This window comes from Taudactylus pleione, unplaced genomic scaffold, assembly GCF_031769625.1.
Source record: "Taudactylus pleione unplaced genomic scaffold, aTauple2 ptg000179l, whole genome shotgun sequence".
Classification (NCBI taxonomy): domain Eukaryota; kingdom Metazoa; phylum Chordata; class Amphibia; order Anura; family Myobatrachidae; genus Taudactylus; species Taudactylus pleione.
In genome coordinates, this window is record NW_028284581.1 from 30,379,943 (window position 1) to 30,401,060 (window position 21,118).

The 21,118-nt window shown below is 38.2% G+C and overlaps 1 protein-coding gene across 1 annotated transcript in view; it reads right to left on the reverse strand.

Annotated features, from left to right (window-relative positions):
* The window catches only part of DOK6 (docking protein 6), a 355,747-nt gene extending 341,576 nt beyond the window's left edge, over positions 1–14,171 (reverse strand). Inside the window, exons 1-2 of the mRNA XM_088475936.1 lie at positions 14,148–14,171; positions 13,269–13,376 (exon numbers count right to left, since the gene is read on the reverse strand). Coding sequence (XP_088332062.1) covers positions 13,269–13,376; positions 14,148–14,171 — 132 coding nt within the window. The remainder of the gene's footprint in view (positions 1–13,268; positions 13,377–14,147) is intronic.
* Between the last annotated feature and the right edge of the window lie 6,947 nt (positions 14,172–21,118).

The window sequence follows — 21,118 nt, forward strand, 5'->3', positions numbered from 1 at the left end:
GAATACTTATATAGATATAAAAATATAAAAATCTCTTCATAAATCAGTGCTGTAAGTGACTAGTGTATAATAATAAAAACCGTTATACTGATACTAAAATATAAATGTGTACTTAATTATAAAGTGATATATAAAATATAATATAATAATGTGATTATAACACTTATATCTCTATATTCAAAAATAAATTTAAATGTAATGTGAAACCATCAATAATTGTGAAAAAACTATGTAAAAAACAAACGTGTTATACTGTGATAAATCGAAACATAAATAATTATACTCCATATTATAATATAAAACTAATCCACTATGACTCCAGCTCCAGCTGACTAGCTACTTTCCCTGCCAGTACACGAGGCAGAGGGAACAAGGGCTCTAGCTGACTAGCCGCTCACCCTGCCAGTATACGCGGCAGAGGGAGTGCGGGATCCAGCTGTAAAGCCGCTCGTGCTGCAAGTACACGCGGCAGCCTTTCATCATAATAGACTCGTTACATGAGTCCCGGATATTTAATAATAGGTAGCCATGCAGTACTCTTTGCATGTCCATATTATGGATTAATATAATATATTGATACTGTGGGAAGATCTTTATATATGTCATACCTGTATATCAGACTATAATAAATACTTTAAGAGAGCTTGTTAGCTCATGCATTATGCACTCCATACAGGTAGCTAATATATATGCGATACTGAGGGACATATAAACATTTAGGTGACCTACTTATGTATTATTATTATTATTTATTTTCATACTTATTATTAGGCACCAATACATATTGATTATAGTCAACATATTTGGCATACCATTGAGTACCTACAATTAGACCACACATGACTGAGCACCTATTAGTATTTTACATACTATTTTAAATCTGTTTTTTGTTGTATATTTTGTTGCGTTTTTACTCTTACCACTAAGTGGTTATTAAATTATTCTAATAAAGGTTATATTTTAAGTTGATTAATTGCAAGAATCAGTGCACTCATATGGGGATTCTTTTTTCTCTCTCGCGGTTTATGTAATATGGTTATATCCCAGAATTGCACCCCTGAAGATAATAAATAATTAAGAGATATACAGACCATTAACAGGGTAATTCTGCAAATATAATAGCCTTGGTGCGACCCGTTATTCCATTTTTTCCCTTCCTTGTGTTTGAAGTTATTGATGAACTGTTCTATCACAGTATATAGGGTACAGCACGAGGTGTTATTTAAATTGTGTATTTTTATTGTAAGCAGCAGTGATCACTATTGAGTGAGATATATGTATTGATACATCAAGAATATAAGACCAGTACCTGTATCCAATATATAACTAAAAATACCGAACCCTACTCTAATATAGATTAAAATACTAAAGTGTCCTTTACAATCATGAGTAATCCCACCTTCAGTATTTGCCATGAAATAGGAAACAGACATACCCAAATGTATGGGAATAAAGATGAGCTTTCTTGGGATAATGTACAACTAGGAATTGCTGAGAATTGGTTAGATGATTTATACAGATTGAAACATCTGTGGATTAAACAAACCAAATTATTTTGGAATAAAACAACCACGGAAAGCTATCTTAAACACAATTTAACACCACGCGGGCTAAGACCCAAAATGTTTCCAGCATATGAATTAGCGATGGAGGAACTACAGAAGGAATGGGAAGCAGTATTACTTAAATGCTCAAAGGAAATAATGCAGATAATAGTTAAGCATGACACCATATTGTTGGAGAAATATACCAAAGAGGTTGAAACATTGGGAGAAAAACTCAAAGCATTTGAAGGGATAGAGAAGTTTCAAAAAACTTTTGAAAAATTTAAGAATGAGATAGATCAATCAGAAAAAGATATTATAGAAATGAAAAAAAGAAAATTTTCTAGAGATAAAAATTACTATGCCCAAAACCAGGTATTTAAATGGTTGAATACAAATAAGAGGATGAGAGATAAACAGGAGATATCATTGAATTATACCACCTCTGAAATTGATTCCTCTGATGGTGAGATTGCAGGAACATCGTTTGGTAGACGGAATTTTTTAGGTAAGGGTGGCGACACTATAGAAGAAGCCCTAAGAGAAAGAAGATACGGAGAGGGGGTCAGAGATCTAAAATGAAAAGAAACAAAGAAAAAGTGGGAGGATGCTCCGAAACGACAGAGGAGGAATCACAAATACTAAGGAAGGTCACAGACAATTTGAGAATTATCAATTTGTCAGATAAAGTATTACAAGAAGAACATATTTCCCTCTTGAACAAAGGATTGTCCTTTTCTCCCACCAGTAATATTAACAGATTTGAAATTGAAAAAGATCTTAATCTCTTTGTGAGAAAGTTACTCCTTTATAAGTTTTTTAAGAATAGAAATCCATATGATAAAGAGACCAACATGTCTATAGAAGAATGTAATGCAATAGAAACACTAGAAGAGTTATTACAAGAGAGTTCGGGTGAGCCATCAGAACCATGGGATAAGAGACCGATTTTGAAAAAACAATCCACCTTTATACCTGATATAAAGATATGTCCACAAGTTGAGACATATCTCAAGTTGGTTTCGAGGGAGATGGACAAAATCTCCTTAGAGAAATCTAAGCGAACGTATAATCTGAATAAAAAAGAGTATCAAGCATTGAAAGAAATCCAGGAATGGGATGATGTCGAAATTAAGCCTTCAGACAAAAGTGGCAATGTTGTACTATGGCCTAAAGGCATGTACTTGGATGAAGCATACAGACAATTGAGAGATGTCTCTTGCTATAAAGAGTTAATTTTCAATCCCACACAGAACTTCCTTATTATGTATCAGAATTTGATTACAAAAGGATATAAGGAAGGGATCTTAACTAAAGATGATTTTGATTATTTGTGGGTTGACAATCCTAAAATTGCTACCTTTTACATGTTGCCTAAGGTGCATAAAAGTGATAAAGTACCTCCAGGAAGACCGATAGTGTCAGGAATTAACAGCCTGGGTGAGAAAGTGAGTATTTTTATTGATAAGCACATTAGGAAACATGTCACCCAATTGATATCTTATCTTAGGGATACCTTGGATGTCTTGGGGAAGATTGAGAATGTAACTGTGAAAGAACATACTATCTTGGCGACTTGTGATATTGAAAGCCTATACACCAGTATCAACCACGAATATGGATTGAGAGCAGTCAAGTATTTTCTCGACATGGAGAGAGATAATGAATTTAACAATTTTCTCTTGGAATTGTTGAAATTTATCCTAACTAAAAATTACTTCGCGTTCAATGAGCGGTACTATCTGCAGGTGCGGGGCACAGCTATGGGATCGACGTGTGCCCCGACGTATGCCAATCTATATTTGGGTTGGTGGGAGCGTGAGGTGGTTTTAATTGAAGAGAATATGAGATATACTGATAACGTACTGCTGTGGCTGAGGTATATAGATGATGTTCTGATTGTCTGGGAAGGTGAACAACATATCCTGGAGGAATTTATAGACAAATTAAACATCAATATGCTTAACTTGAAATTGACCTAAGAAATAGACCAGGTAAAAGTGAACTTTTTGGATCTAACCATCCAAATTAATGAAGATGGTAAATTAACAACAGACATCTATAGGAAACCTACGGCAACGAATAGTATACTGCACTTTCAAAGTTCACATTTTCCTGCCACAAAAAATAATATTCCCAGAGGGGAGTATTTAAGAATGAGGCAAAATTGTACTGAGGATAGTACATTTGAGAAGAGAGCTGAAGAACTGGGGTCTAAACTTAAGGTGAGAGGATACAGCAATACTATCATAAAAAAAGCATATTATGAAGCCAGGAAGACTAAGAGGGATTGTCTGATCTATCCCAAGAATAAAGAGAATTCCAAAGAGTCACAGCCTATTAGATTCATTGGTACATATTGTAATCAGTGGAAAGAAATAAAAGAGGCCTTACAAAAACATTGGCATGTATTAAGAACTGATGATGACTTGGCCCAACATATAGGAGAACAAATCCAGGTGAGCTGGAGAAGATCCAGAAATCTGAGAGATCATTTGTCACATAGTCACTTCTTAAGACAGAAGAAGATCAAGAATATAACAAAAACTATAGGCACATTCAAATGTGGACATTGTAGCGCCTGTACTTATATGATCAAGAAAGAACAGGTCGTAGACAAATTTGGTAAAAACTGGAAGATTGGTGATTTCTTCAATTGCTCTACACATGGAATAATATATTGTCTTATTTGTCCCTGTCAGAAATTATATGTAGGCATGACGAAACGACAATTAAAGACCAGGGTTCTGGAGCATGTCTATAATATTAGAAATGCTAGAAGAGATGTGGAGAGAATGAAAACCCTGACTAGTGTGGCCAGACACTTTTTAAGACATCATCAAGGTGATAGTGGTGGATTGAAAGTCTTTGGTATTGAGAAAGTGCAGCTTGGCCTGAGAGGAGGCAATTTAGTGCAGGAATTGCTACGTAGAGAAACTAGGTGGATTTTTCTCTTGGATAGCATACACCCGAAAGGAATGAATGAGAGTATTAACTATTCTATGTTCCTGTAAATCTATATTGATATCATTTGGAGACTATTGGATGATTTAAGAGATATTTACATCATAGGACATTCCATTATTATATTGAATGGTTGGCTATACTAGTCATAGTGGATTAGTTTTATATTATAATATGGAGTATAATTATTTATGTTTCGATTTATCACAGTATAACACGTTTGTTTTTTACATAGTTTTTTCACAATTATTGATGGTTTCACATTACATTTAAATTTATTTTTGAATATAGAGATATAAGTGTTATAATCACATTATTATATTATATTTTATATATCACTTTATAATTAAGTACACATTTATATTTTAGTATCAGTAGAACGGTTTTTATTATTATACACTAGTCACTTACAGCACTGATTTATGAAGAGATTTTTATATTTTTATATCTATATAAGTATTCACACATGTATGGGTATTATTATACATGTGCATGAGTGGATACATGCAGACTGATGGATTTTTATTAATAGGTGGTAGTTATTTTATTAATAACATATATAATTAAAAAATCTTATTTAATTAGGATAGTTATTATTTAAGATATTGAACAATACACTACTATACATTTTATGGTGTTGGATTAACATTGATATATTTACATTTATTTATAATTAAAAATAAAAATAATTATTTATGATGTATTAATTTTTATTTATGTTAATAGATAGTAACATTTATTGAATTCTAATATAATATATATAGTGGAATGGAGTAGGAGATATATTGAGTTATCAACTAAATGATATCGTATTAACAGCATAGTTACTAAATTGTATCTAATTCAGGTTTTTCCAAGGGATACAATATATTCAGTCTGAACTAGGTCATTTTTTCCACCCTGTGATTGGCTTTTTAATATGTCAATCATGTCATTATTAAGACTGATAGGAGGATGTTGGTATTTAAGGAGTATCAGGAAATGGGTTCTGGTCTGCCTTTTGAAAAAGCACTGCGAAACGCGCGTCAGGCGTTTGATGTGCCAGTACTAATGTGTCTTAAAAATGTTGCCTTATAATATGTTGATGGAGATCGAAATTAGCTAAATATTGTCATTATATGTCCCACGTTATGTACGATACTAGTTGATTTGTTGTGGAGTTGTCAGCCGCACTACGCTGCAGAGTCAGTGCGGGCTCCAGCTGACTAGCTACTTTCCCTGACAGTACACGAGGCAGAGGGAACAAGGGCTCTAGCTGACTAGCTGCTCACCCTGCCAGTATACGCGGCAGAGGGAGTGCGGGATCCAGCTGTAAAGCCGCTCGTGCTGCAAGTACACGCGGCAGCCTTTCATCATAATAGACTCGTTACATGAGTCCCGGATATTTAATAATAGGTAGCTGTGCAGTACTCTTTGCATGTCCATATTATGGATTAATATAATATATTGATACTGTGGGAAGATCTTTATATATGTCATACCTGTATATCAGACTATAATAAATACTTTAAGAGAGCTTGTTAGCTCATGCATTATGCACTCCATACAGGTAGCTAATATATATGCGATACTGAGGGACATATAAATATTTAGGTGACCTACTTATGTATTATTATTATTTATTTTCATACTTATTATTAGGCACCAATACATATTGATTATAGTCAACATATTTGGCATACCATTGAGTACCTACAATTAGAGCACACATGACTGAGCACCTATTAGTATTTTACATACTATTTTAAATCTGTTTTTTGTTGTATATTTTGTTGTGTTTTACTCTTACCACTAAGTGGTTATTAAATTATTCTAATAAAGGTTATATTTTAAGTTGATTAATTGCAAGAATCAGTGCACTCATATGGGGATTCTTTTTTCTCTCTTGTGGTTTATGTAATATGATTATATCCCAGAGTTGCACCCCTGAAGATAATAAATAATTAAGAGATATACAGACTATTAACAGGGTAATTCTGCAAATATAATAGCCTTGGTGCGACCCGTTATTCCATTTTTTCCCTTCCTTGTGTTTTGAGCTCTATAATGAACTCAAGATGGTCAGCTGCTTCCAATACTTTTGGGAACAGGTTGCAAAATATCACAATAATGTGTACAAGATAGAACAAGTTGGATGAACATAGTTACATTTCATATTCATGTGGTGTGTTCATTAAGACAGAAGCAGAGGTATTTTAGAGGCCATGGGGAATGTGTGCAGCACCATTTTCTCTCCCATGCTCCTTGCAGCAGCCCCCTCCTCTGCCCCTTATTCTTTCTGCTGCTGGTTTTTTTTCATGTGACATTTGCAAAAAGATTGCACATGTGCAGAAATTTGCAAAGGCTCTGGAACAGTGACAGAGAATTTGTGATGTTGTGCACTGGTACAATCTTCCTGAATATATCATCTGGCCACTGGCTTCTTACTTGCTAAGACTGTTTTGAATCAGCCTTTAGGTTGATGCACCTTCATCCTGAGTCATTATGGTTTATGTGGCATAGGCTGTGAGTTGGGTTGCTCTGTTTCCTATAAATTTTGTAACAATTTAGCACTTTTCTCCACTGGTTCATTATGACAAGAACTGGGGGGTGCAGGGTAGTCCATTACCTTGATGAGTTTTTTCTTTTTGGCCCAGCATCCTCTGTGCATTGCTCCATACTCCTTTCTTCAGTTCATGTTTTCTTTGGTCAATTGGGCCTTCCTATCACAAAATATATGATGAAAGGGATGGTAACTTGCCTATCATACCTGGGACTCAATACTGATACCACTTCCAGTTATTGCTAGCTTCCTTTAGACATTGTAGGATGCTTGTGGGTGGCCATGGCCACCACCAAGTTTGCAGGTAAGGTTACATTGTGGCATATGCAGTTGCTTTTGGGCTTGCGTAATTTTGCTAATAGGATTATTCATATTGAGGTCTTTAGTCATAAGCTTGAGCAAGCTATCACAAGGATCCATTAGCCACACTTTTTTATTTGCCCCTCTTCTGAGGCAAAGCATGTCCTCATTGTCTAATTTTTGAGCTTCTTTAATGGTTTTCTCAGCTGTGTCTGGTCCTGGAGTTGAGTGTTCGGCTGCATTTATATACTGACATGGAAGGTGTGGAAGTTTTTAATCTACTGTGAGAGTTCCTGGTATGCTGCTCCTTGTCATGTAGATTGGGCTTGGGAGGGTCCCATCAGGAGGTGTCATTGCTTCCTGCTGAGTATTTGATTTGCTGGCTAGTATTTCAACTGGACACATACTTGAGATAAAGAACTAATTTGCCGATTCTCTTTTTTCATTTCCAATGGATACTGTAGGTTCTGGAGCCTGGCTCCCCTGACATTGGAGATGGATTACCTTTGTTTATCTTATGTCTGACAGGTCATCAGGCCATGAGAAACATAAAATATAAAAAAGGTAAAGTTTTAACAATTGTGTACCACTCCAAGACAACCACCGTTTTATCTTCTTTGGTTTGCTCACGGGTATTAGGCCAGCATGGCCTAATTCAGCATGTGTGATTAGGGTTGCTCTAGAGCAGCGATTTCTAAGTCCCTTGTAGGTATCTTATTTTGTGTGGCTCATTGGTCAGCTGGACTGCACTAAGGATTTTCCAGTGAGGAAGTCTCTTAAAGGCAAGGGTGCATCCAGTGCACCCATTGATTTGTAGCTTTTACTGTGTTTATTCTTGGTGCTGGAAGATGTAGTTTCTTTGTGCTTTGTGGCATTGCTTTTTCATTATGCCTTTTTGCTTCCATTTCATTGGGTTTGGGCTATGCAAATTAGTGTCCTCTTCTAAAGTGATGACATCTGCACTTCTTTTTAGAGATGTGGTTCTGTGACCTCTGTACTGCAGTGCAAGTTCTGGCACTCTAAGACCAATCAGCTGGGTTGGGGTCATTGGGTTTCCTTTAAGGCATGTAGGGATGTTCACATCTGCCCAGTGTCTTTGGTATCTGTATATTTGGTGCAGCATCCTGCAGTTATTTCATCACAATGGGTCCCTCTCATGTGGTACCAGTTGGCTGTGTTTTTAGACAATGCATTGTCTCCCTGGGACATTTTCCTTCTAAGTTCAGCACTAACGCATGTCATATTGGTGTGGCTACTGATGCAGCAGCTGCGGGTTTACCAGCTCTAGCTAGTCAGGCACTTGCCATTGGAAATCTGACTGCTTTATACACTATGTCTGTCTTCCTGCTGCGCACACTGAATCACTACATGTTGGGACCTGATGCTGCTGCCACTTGCTGTCAGATGGCCTGAACCCCTAGCAGGGATACTGAGGTTTTTATTTACCTTTATTTTGCTCTAGTCAGGACCACAGTTTGGCTAATACAGTACCCATTAGGTTTTTAGGAGTTTTTTACTTAAGATCAGGCCCCTGCCCCATTTTCTTCTGTTGTTTTTCTTATTTTATTTCTGGTTCCCTGGTTGAGTGTTTGTTTTTCTGATTCATGTTACTGGTTTTGTTGCTGACTCATTTCTTCTTTGTTGCTTCATTACAGGTTTCGGGTTTGATGTTAGGCACATATAAGTGCTAGATAATTCATCTACTAGGTATCCACAGCCCCATGGCTTTGGACACTATTTTGTTCCCTGTTTTTGTCTAATTAGGAGGTTGGGTTATCAGGGTCTCTGCTGGGATTCTTTTATAGGGAAATTGGTGTAAGAGGCTGCCAAGTTTAGATGTTTTGGTGGTTTATTTAGGTAACAATTTGGGCAAAAGGACATCCTTAATCTTACATGGCACCATCATCCAGGACTTGGGTTGGTGGGAGGATGTTTGGCCCTGAGTGCATATTGTCTGGTCTGACATTGTAACCCACATATTCTGGCACTGTCATTGCAAAATGAACTATGATGTTGTTAGGTTTTGGTATCTTGGGTTGGCTTTGTTATCCGATATGATGGGATTCATTATCATGACTCCTATCTTTTTCACCCTGATGGAGTTAATTTGTCTAAGGGTGGTTTAGAATTGGTTTTTGGGGACTTGTTTGGCAATTTAGAGTAGTTTTAGTTTGGACTGTTGTTGCTGGTGGAGGCTGATGGTGCCTTTTGTGGCAGAGTGGGTCTGGCAGGTCCTAAAATATCATGATTGCATAGTAGAAATACTCTCTTCCACAGTGGCATTTTTGGCTCCAGTGGGTAGTTTGCTGCCCTGTTTTTTACACTGTAAATGCTGCTGCGAGGCAGTTTAATGGTATCTAACAATCTGCCTGCCCCTTTTGTCCTTTACCACCAATTTTCTTTTTTTGTTAATTTTATCAATAAATGATGAAAACTGTTAATACCAACAGTTGTCAGTGTATTTATTTCTGAAAGTTATAAGTTTAACATGGTTGATTAATGTAATAGTTTTATTTATAAGGTATCAGAATGGTGTTAATAAGTAGTTTAATGTGCACAAGTCACCTGAGAACACTATTCCCTGTATTAGCAAAACTCTATCTGTATACAAAAGCAAACCAGAACAAGCTAATGTAAGAAACCATATAGATGTTGTTGCTTATAGTTTACTAGCTGGGATACCTGGCATTGTCTGGGTTGAAGACTGGACCCTGAAGTACACCTGAAGCCTTTTATTTGTTTACATTGTCATCGCCTATAACCCCATTCCATTGATCCTGAAAAGAATTCCACTGTTTTTTAACATGGATACAAACGGTGGTGTAACTACTGTGGGTGCAAAGGGTGCAGCTGTTGTGGTGCTCGAGCTTCCTCTGTGGCCCACCACTCCCCCTGCACCCAGTCACACACACAAGCTGGGCTAGTCCAGTCAGGAATGTCGAGGGAGACCCAGTTGTCAGCAATGTTGATTTGGTGCTGCCCCACCAGCTGATTACAGCTGGCGCACTGGCAGGCATTCATGGATAGACAGCACCATTGGTCACAAGTCTATCAGAGCTTGTGGACTGGAAGCCAATTAGCAGTGGTGGCTCCTTATTAGCTGCTGGTCCACAAGCTCTGATTGGCTCGTGACTAGTGCCATATTCAAATTGTGCTGGCACTGTCTGCCCATGTCTGCTGCTACCTGTCAGTGCACCAGCTGTAATTAGCTGGCAGACTGGTACCAAATCCACACCTGCTGGCTGCTGATGGCACACGGGGAGGTGAGTGGCTGCTGGAGGGACACTAGGAGGTGAGTTGCTGGGGTGGGCATAATGTGTAAAGGGCACTACTATTGTTTGGAATAATGTGTTATATGGAGCACTACTACTATGTGGCATAATCTGTAAAGGGCATTACTGTGTGGTGTAATGTATAAGGGGTATTACAGCATGGCATAATGTGTATAAGGGGCACTACTGTGTGGCATAACCTGAATGGACTCTGTGTGGCATAACATGAATGGTGTCTGTTTGGCATAACATGAATGGGCTGTGTGTGGGTGTAAATTTAGGCAATTTTTTACATCTGGGGGGCTTTTAAGATCTTGCTATGTGGCCCACAAAGTTCTAGTTATGCCCTTGCATGCAAACACAGAGGCTCTGGATGAACTTAACTGAGATTAAAAGGATACACTTGTAGCTATATTACAAGTTTTTGACAGACTGCCAATTTCCACTTGAGCCAGCCCTTGAACGTGTGTAAATTAAGTGTCCCCATTTTTAGAGATTGTGTGACAGTGTGTGGTCCTGACGAAGTTTAAACCTAGGCAAAAACCTGATCCTGGTCAAACTACACCACCATGCTATATTTGGTGGAGCTAGGTCCAAAATGCTGGCTATGCAAAAAAAACAAACAGATGGACAGACAGACATGCCATCTCACTTATTAATAGCTCAGCACACATTTTCAAATAGTAAACTACTCTACATACAGGTAAGGCAAATTCAAGCAGTTTTCAAACACTTTCATTTTCCTTTGTGTTTTATTTATGTTACTGTACAGCATATTAGAATAAATTTGCAGCATTATTATAATAAAGTTGTTTGGATTTGCACATAGTTCAAATAGGCTTTTTATTACAGGCAATTATCTATTTTTTTTGGTCTTTCACATATTCTACAGGTGGAGCAACACTTATTTAGTATAACATGATTAATTTTATGTCTCTAGCTACTTCTATAGTATCATCCATGTCTATCAATTCTGCATTTATATGGTAACACAATAGAATATGTTAGCTAAGTATAATCAGACTTGTCTTACAGTAAGTCTGGAGATGCGGAGTCACTAGGTCATGCTCCATATGTTATTTTGTAAAAGAAAAAGTATAAAAGTAATAGAATCTGTTGTCAGAATTTGATCTGGTTAAATGGTTGTTCAGTTTAGTAGTATTTATCTTTTTGATTTCATATTCACTTTTTTGGTTTATTTTTCAAATAGAAAGTAATTTAAAAGTTGCTGTCTAAATCATTTTAGGATAAACTCTAGATCACAAAGTATATTTGTTAAATGTATTGTTGTATTTATAATTTTTAAAATTTTATTCCAAACTAAAACTTTTAACATACTAAGTTACTATCTATGCATTACCTTTTTGTTATTGCTTACAAAAATTTAACTCTGAAACTATCAAAATGAAAACATTTACAAATCAAGAAACTATTTGACTTTGTTAAAATTATCCTATTGCTTATTGAATTAAATTAACTCCACATGGTACAGTACAATTAAATTAAATCCACAAGTAACTTTGCCAATTACTCTATACACAACCTTTTCCGCAACTGTATATATTTCAGGCTGTCTTACATGAACTGCTGAACTTCAGAATAAATCTAAAAATTTCAAATATGTTTCTTGACTATTCCGAAATGCTAAATGTCTACTGCATCAGAGATCTTGTAACACACTTACTTTAGAACATACTTACTTTCCTGGAATGTCTGAGAAACTTCACAAATACAGCTATTTGTCCCAGACACCTGCGAGTATTGGCCATCTTTAGAAAGCCACCTACTTTACTAGAGGGCTTTGAATTGCAGCTTGTAAATCATGTATCCTACCCTTGCAGGGTGAAAGTCTTTGGATCTTTCCTACTAGTGGGGAGATTAAAAAAAGAGGCAAATATGTTTTAAGAAAGTTCTTAACTAGCTTCTATGTTTATTAAATAGGAAACTGGGACACCCATGTAACCTGAAGCTTATTCACACCACAAAACCAAACTAATTCTTTCATTTTACCCCCAAAATATAACAGTTATGGGAACAATTTAACTGTTTATGTTGGGAGCGCTTTGCATTACTTGCATTCCATTAATCTATACCTGCTGTTCACTTGCAGAGTTTGGAAGAGTTTTGTAGAATTCACTATTCTCAAAGCTGCAAGCCACCCAAATTGTGTAGCCCAAATCTTAATACTCCCACTGCTACTGTATGTATTTACATTGAAATGTCACATTTTTTATTTTACTAATTTCATAATCTGTTTATCAATGTTTTGACATCCTTTTCCAGGGCCTCAAACATTAGCAGATATTATTATGAAGTACAGTAGACATATTTTTTCATCTATTCATATGTAATATTTTCAGATGTATATAATAAACCTTTAATGATGATAACCAGCCAAAGGATCAAATTGTTGTAACAGTACACATATTTTTCCAACAAATAAATATAATTTACCATGTGGTCAATAATGAGATTTTATAAAAGTCAAATAAAATTTAAGTCAAGTAAGGAATAATATAGTTTATTATACATTGTTTACAAACTTTATTTCACCATTAACATGTTTCAAAAAAATGTTAACTGTTGCAGTGAAAGAATATTTCTTACAGTATATACTATATGGTGTATAATGAAATGAACACTTACTTTATGAAAGGTTCTAAAGTAGGCTGCTTTTTCATCAGGAAATTTTTCTAGTCGCCTTGGACCTTTACTTGAAGCCTTCTTAAAAACTAACCAGCAGCGCCTGTAAATCTGAAAACCAAAGTACAAGTGTGATTAAATATATTGTATACTGATTTCATTCTACATCAAAATAAATCAAATTAAGACAATTTATATGTCAAAGTAATATACATAAGCTTAACAAGATAATAATCTGGAATAAATTTTTCTTTACTTGATTGGCTATGTATATGGGAAGGTTTCTGGACTGCACAACCTGACTATATATATATAATGGGAGGTGCTACCGATGAGACTAATTGCAGGCACAGAAACAGACAAATCTCCGGTGCATAACTCCAAATTATTAATAATATATATATATATATATATATATAAATGCAATTTAAATTTTGCAATCAACAGAGGTTTTTAGCATAATCATGGCCAAGGTTATGGGCCTACCCACCATGTCCAGGTAACCTCTTTAGGGTAGGTCCCTAACATACTAGGGTTCAAATCCAGAGTGCAGGACCCCACAAAAACTGGCCCAGCCAAGCTGCCCCAGGGCACCGCCTAGTATGTTAGGGACCTACTTGAAAGAGGTTACCTGGATATGGTGGGTAGGCCCATAACCTTGGCCATGATTATGCTAAAAACCTCTATTGATTGCAAAATTTTATTGAATTTATATGTATATATATATATATTATTAATAATTTAGAGTTGTGCACCTGAGATTTGTCTATTTCTGTGCCTGTAATTAGTCTCATCAGGTAGCACCTCCCATTATATATATAGTCAGGTTGTGCAGTCCAGAAACCTTCCCATATACTCCATTTAATGTGCTTTATTGCACACTTGAGGGAAAGGAGATGCCACCATTCTGGATTAGCAGCCTTCCTTATTGGTTTCAAAGCATGGAGTATGGTAATGTATATGCACACTGGTATTAGGCACAATTCTAGGTAAGTCCTACAAGTTATATACTGTAGTGCAACTTTGGTTCGTTTTTGGGGCGTCGGTCCCCTGGATTGTGTTGGTTGATCTGTCTCAGGGCACCGCATTATAACACATTTTCCTTTATAACACATTTTAACCCTTCACTGTGTGTTTAATATATATGTACTTCACTTTTTCATTTTCATTCTTTATATGCAGCTGCAGCTGCTCCTAACTATCTCTTTACACTGCACTTTTCTTACTATGGTGGTGCCCAGGGGCAGCTTGGCTGGGCCAGTTTTTTGGGGGTCCTGCACTCTGGATTTGGACCCTAGTATGTTAGGGACCTACCCGAAAGAGGTTACCTGGATATGGTGGGTAGGCCCATAACCTTGGCCATGATTATGCTAAAAACCTCTATTGATTGCAAAATGTTATTGCATATATATATATATATATATATATATATATATATATTATTAATAATTTGGAGTTGTGCACCTGAGATTTGTCTGTTTATGTCCCTTGATTGGCTATGTGTTGATGTTTATCTCCTACCACTTAAAATGTTAGGTTATCACAGATAAACACATGAAAATAGCATATATTATGGTGCTTAGATTGTAGTCAAACACACCTTAAACTTCCCTGTTGTTAATTTACAGCTCATTGAAAATGTTCAGGTGACATAGTTGACACCAAAGAATATTGCTTCAATAGTGTAGTCAGCACCCAATTACACTAACACACTACCAAACATGCCAACTCTAGGGTTTATCAAATAACAGTATTTTGAAAACAGAAGTTGGGAATCCCCTGCAATTTGAGACCCAATACAGATGTGTCCTCATACACCTAGCATCTATACATCATATGGCACAAGTTGCTTGGCACAACTGAGATAATTCGAGAGGTGTAGCATGCTGTCTTTTTCTTTACATTTTGCAAGCTATTCACATCATCGCACCAAAACATCACTCAAACTGTACTAGAGATACTGGGCTGAGACTTTAACTGCACAGGAATTAGTTTTAAATAGAAATTGGTGTGAGAAAAGCCATGGCTGCTGCATTGCAGCACTTCATACACTGATTCAGATGCAGTCGCACATAGATATACAATTGTCACACATCAAATTGATCATTGCAATTTAGCAAAATAGTCTTGTCACTACCAGTTGCTCTATTTATTCAAAAAAATATACACATTTAGTGTGCGACTGAAGCCATAGTGTGTGACGACACATTTTTTCCTTGTATTTGACAGTGATTTGTTAAAAGACACTTTTATGGAGCTGGGTGTACAGGACTGAGGTGGTTGCCTGTGATTGGATGTGAGTTCAATTTAGCAATTCATAAGATGTCAGTGGCATATTCAGGGGTGGGCATTAGGGTACAGATTTTGTTTCCCTGCCCTAGACACACACTGGCAGTATGGAGCAGCAAAAAGGTAAGAGCTGGATGATGGGGGAGGAAGAGTGGAATGGAGTGGGGGCTCAGGGAGAGATGACAGTGCCTTGGGGGGGGCAGAGACATATGGAAAAAGGAGGCTCAGTGGGAGATGACTCTTCTATGGGGGTCAGAGAAATATTGAGAATGGGGTCTAAGGGGGAGATGACACTGTTATTGAGGAAAGGGAGGCAGATATATGGAGAGTGTAGGCCAAGGGGGCTGATGACACTACTATGGGGGGTGGCAGAGAAATATGGAGAGTGGGGACTCAAGGGTAGATGACACTGCTATGGGGGGAGACAGAGACATATGGAGAGTGGCGTCTCAAAGAGTAGTGACACTATGAGTGGGTGACAGAGCTATATGGAGAGTGGGGGCTCAGGGAGAGTTGATACTGCAATGGTGGGAGGCAGAGACATGGATAGTGCCGGCTAAGGGGTGATGATACTACTATGGATAGGGGGTGCTAAGACATATGGAGAGTGTAGGCTCTGGAAGCTGATGACACTGCTATGGGGGGAAGCAGAGACATATATGGAGAGTGGGATCTCAGGGACAGATGACACTGCTATGGGGCAGAAACATGGAGAGTGGGGGCTCAGGAGTATGTGACACAGCTATGGGGGGAGGCAGAGACATATGGAGAGTGTAGGCTCTGGAAGCTGATGACACTGCTAGGGGGGGATCAGAGACATATATGGAGAGTGGGGTCTCAGGGACAGATGACACTGCTATGGGGGGCAGAAACATGGAGAGTGTGGGCTCAGGAGTATGTGACACAGCTATGGGGGAGGCAGAGACATATGGAGAGTGGGGGCTCGGGGATGATTACACTGTAATCGGGGAGATGACTCTGCAAAGGGGTGGCAGAGACATGGAGAGTGGGGTTTCAGGGGGTTATGAAACTGTTATGGGGAGACAGTAAGATATGAAGAGGTTGGCTCAGGGGGGTGATGAGATGATATTGAGGGGGGAAGCATAAAGATATTTATGTAGGGGGTCAATGAAAGCAATGGAGATGTAAATGTCAGAGCTATGGAGGGACATTGACAGATATGGATGGACAATGAGACATATACAGAGGGAGGGGGGCTCAGGAGTATAATGAGACTGCTATGGAGGATGAGGCAGAGAGATATGGAGAGAGGGGTCTCAGAGGGTGTTGAGACTACTATGGAAGTGGGATGCAGAGAGATATAAGGGGGAGGGGTGCTTAGGGTGGGCAGTGAGAGAGAAAAAGAGAGGGTAATGAAGAGCTATGAAGAGAGCAATGAAAGAGATATAGGGTCATTCAGAGATATAAAAGTATCAGCGCTCTAAATTAAACAATAACGTTTGAATACTCTTAGAGGACTGATGAGTTAATCTAAGTAAACATTTATTAAAACATGTGTACAACATAAAAATCTAAAATAAGAAACAATAAATGGTCAGAGTTAAAGTGATACACCTGGTCACCAATTGCCATATTATTGGACCTACTCCTGAGTGGATTGAACATTGCTCTATTTACGTTTGGTCTTCACATGCTCCACTAGAACCAAAAAAGTGCTGCTGCAAGTGGACTGCGACACAGTCCAATCATCTGCGGAATATAGGCTAAGAGACTGTCTGGATCTATTGATTCACCACTAACTATTTGTGACTTATTGGACCTAATAAAGACCTTTGAAGAAAGTCCTAATTTCAGCTATGTTTCCAGGAGTGATCTAATGGCTTGATATTCTTATGAGACTCACTTTAAGTATGACCATTTATTGTTTCTTATTTTAGATTTTTATGTGATAGACATGTTTTAATAAGGGTTTACTTGCATTAACTCATCCATCCTCCAAGAGTATTCAACCTTTATTGTTTAATTTAGAGTACTGGTACTTTTACATATTTTATAGTCTGGTGACATTTTTAGGCTGACAACCTCTTACCAGCTGCTAGAGATAGCACGTTTTGTTTCTTTCTATTCCATTTTTCTGTGTCGTTAAGAGATATGGAGGAGGTAATGAGAAAGATATTGAGGGGTATACAGAGGACATAATAAGAGAGATGTGTAAGGAGGGATGCTCAAGGAATGCTGAGACGGCTATGGAGTAGATAGGCAGAGAAATACAGTATGGAGGTAGGGGGCAGTGAGAGAGCTATGGAGTGGCAATAAGCAAACTATGGAGGAGGCAATGAGACATTGCAGTAACCAAATAGGGTTGGCTGCATCAATAGGGCTGCACCTATATAATAAATCCACTTGTGAAAGTAGCCATTAACCCTATCAGCATTCATTTGCACCAGCCCTATCCTTGGTACAACAGATTCATCTGACATCAGACCACCTCTGCATAAACACAATTTTGAATCATACTTGCCTACTTTAACTCCAATGGGTTGGGGCATGGCCTCCATATAGCTGAGATATATGGGATTGTGACCATCCCCCTATTGTTCCAAGCCGCTATTCATTGCATTTTATGCCAGGAGATGGTGCTAGGATAACATGATTCAATGCAAATCAAGTCATCCAACCTCCTGGTGACCCACTTCAGTCAGGAAGTGGGCAGCACTGGGAGACAGGCCAGAAGGCTGTGAGGTCCCCCCAAATTTGGGACTCTCGGGCCTCTGGGAGAGTTGGCAAGTATGCTTTGAAATCTCTGAAATCCTGTCTCCACAATGTACATCCCAAACATTTATCATGTGTGTGAACATTAATTCATTCCCAAATGGAGTTGCAGCTGAGATGTGTAAGACTGAACCACCCGCAGTTGCTCAAAATTGTGTATGTATGCTCAGGCACAATCACAGTTGCTAAATATCATGATATCTGTCTGCAAAGTGGTCTTGAGTGTAACTGAATGAGGCCCTAACTTTTCAAACTAACCATTTGGCCAGAACTACTGTATACAGCAGGTAATAATTGTTGTACAAAGTGGTAACAGTAGATCCCAGAAGACATACTAGGGGGTTGAGGTCCCAGTTAGACATCCCATTGGTGTACGCTGGGCAGAACTGTGACCCGGCGATACTGGACAGAACTTTGATCTGGTGAGCCTGTTTTGGGCCTTTCGCTGGATTGATTTTGATGAAAACTTTATAGCAGGGTGGCAACTGGTCTGGGATGCCTAATGGAGTGGTTGGGGTCCCGGTTAGACCTCACGATGGAGTGCACCAGGCAGAACTTTGGCCATGGGAGCATGTTCTGGGCCTTCCACTGCATGGATTTGGACAACATCACATAATAAAACGTAATAACATGAAGATTTATACCTGGGATATGCCAGGTACATCAGCTAATTACAAATAAATATTGCCTTGGTACTCTGTAAAGTAGGGCCAATATGAATATTGCCTTTAGCATCTTTTAATTTGATTACTGACTGTAAGGTTGATATGTTTTAAACAAAAAATACAACAAAAGCAAAAAAACGATATTACCAGTCAATATAAAATTATCAGCCAATGTAAAATCCTGTTATGATATATCTCACAGGCTAATTCATATTGATCAGGTTGGTAGTTACCTAGGCTAACTTTGCCATGTAAATTGACTTAAGTAGATACAAACTCAGAAAAACTTATGGCAAATACTATAAGCACTGGACAGTGCATCCTACTTGGATTTTGACATACTGTATGATCTTGCCATGTGTCCTGTAACTGGCAAGATTACTAAGGTGACAAAATGTAAACTAAAGTTATGAGCTGAGAAAGGCCTGTTGTGATCAGCAACACTGGAAAATGAGTTGGGTACGGGATCCCAGTGGTTGGGAAGCCGGCAGTCAGAATACCAACAGCAGTATCCCAACAGTCAGAATCCTGACAGAATTAGGTAAGTATCCTAACCCTCCCCCTAATCCACCTTTCCCACAAACTAACTCTAACCCTCTCCCAGCAGTCTAACTCTAACCCTCCCCCTGCAGCCTATCCCTCCCCCCGCTACCTAACCCTAACCCTCCCTCTAGTGCCTAACCCTAATCCCTAAACCTAACCCTCCCCCAAACTCTAATTTTTGCCATTGGGATGTCAGCAGTTGGGATTCTGGAGCTATAATTGTGGCTGCTGTTGGGATTCCGGCAAGGTATTCTGACCTCCGACATGCCGACCGCAGGGATGCTGACTACATCCCCTGGGAAATGCATATCAATACTAAGACTATAGTTACAGAGATTCCTGCAAGCCCCAAAAAATAGTTGAAAATAGAACTAAAGTATTGAGGGCCTGATTCACTACGGATCGCTATTGCAGTCGCAGCTGCGATTACACAAGCAGGTATGCTGCAAAAATATGCTAATGACTGTAATCGTAAAGATAGTATAGAGATGCCCAAAGCCAGCACAGAGACACCATCTACCCCTTTCGTACATCCATAATCCATAATCCAGCGTATACATCGGTACCATCGAGTAACATCGGCCCCTCATGCATACAGTAATTACAACAGGTCTGACCTTACTCAGAAAATGCTAACCTCATTGCAGCCAGTGAGAACATAAGCAGCATATTCCGTCGCAGTGGCTAATTTATGCACGCCCAAGTGATGGAGTTCAAACAGCCAGGCATGCCTGCATTTCCCCGACCACTCCCCTGTCACCACCCCCAAAAGCTGACCTGATGTCACTCACTCTGCAATGGGTTTGTATCTGCGTGAGTGACTGCAGAGCGATCGCAATGCAAACTCACGCCCGCGCACTGTGGCGCATACACATGCACAGTACATACCATTGACCAATCTTCGTATGCTATTGCAATTGTGATCTATGATAACTCAGGCCCTGAGTCAATAAATCAAACAGTTTTGTGAATGGAATTCCAGGGTTAACTAATTTCTCAGTCAGACAAACAGAAGAGCCAAATGACCTTTATAAGGAGAAATGTAAGGGCTATGCATATTGAGATAGCGAAATATTACCTGAAAATAAATTCCAAAAATAGCACATACTGTATATGCAATCATTTACAGCATTTGTATGTAAAATACGCTATAAAAGCAAACAATAATGAGACTCATTAGTACTACTGGTATATATCCAATGATTTACTGACTCTCCATAGAGATAAAATGCTAGTAGTTTGTTGTGGCACTTGGCTGAAGATAAATGTAGGGCTCACATGTGTCCTGGTTTTAGCTTTGGGCACTGACAGCACATCTCACATGTACAAGTCAGACACACTGCACCTGGATTACCTGGGTTAGGAACATAAATTCTAACATCAGTTTTTCTACATCTTCCTCAAAAGGGAATAAGAGTTATCTTCTGTGGTTTGAGAAAACATTGTAACACACACATCAGATATCTATTTATGGGGTGTTATATGAAAAGGTTTAATTCTATAAAAATGCTAAATGCAGGGTAAACTACACAAATATGTGGTAGCATGTCATTAAACACTAAAGCTGCATACACACACAATGATTTTGTTACCAACTATTTTATAAACAATTTTCTGTCAGAT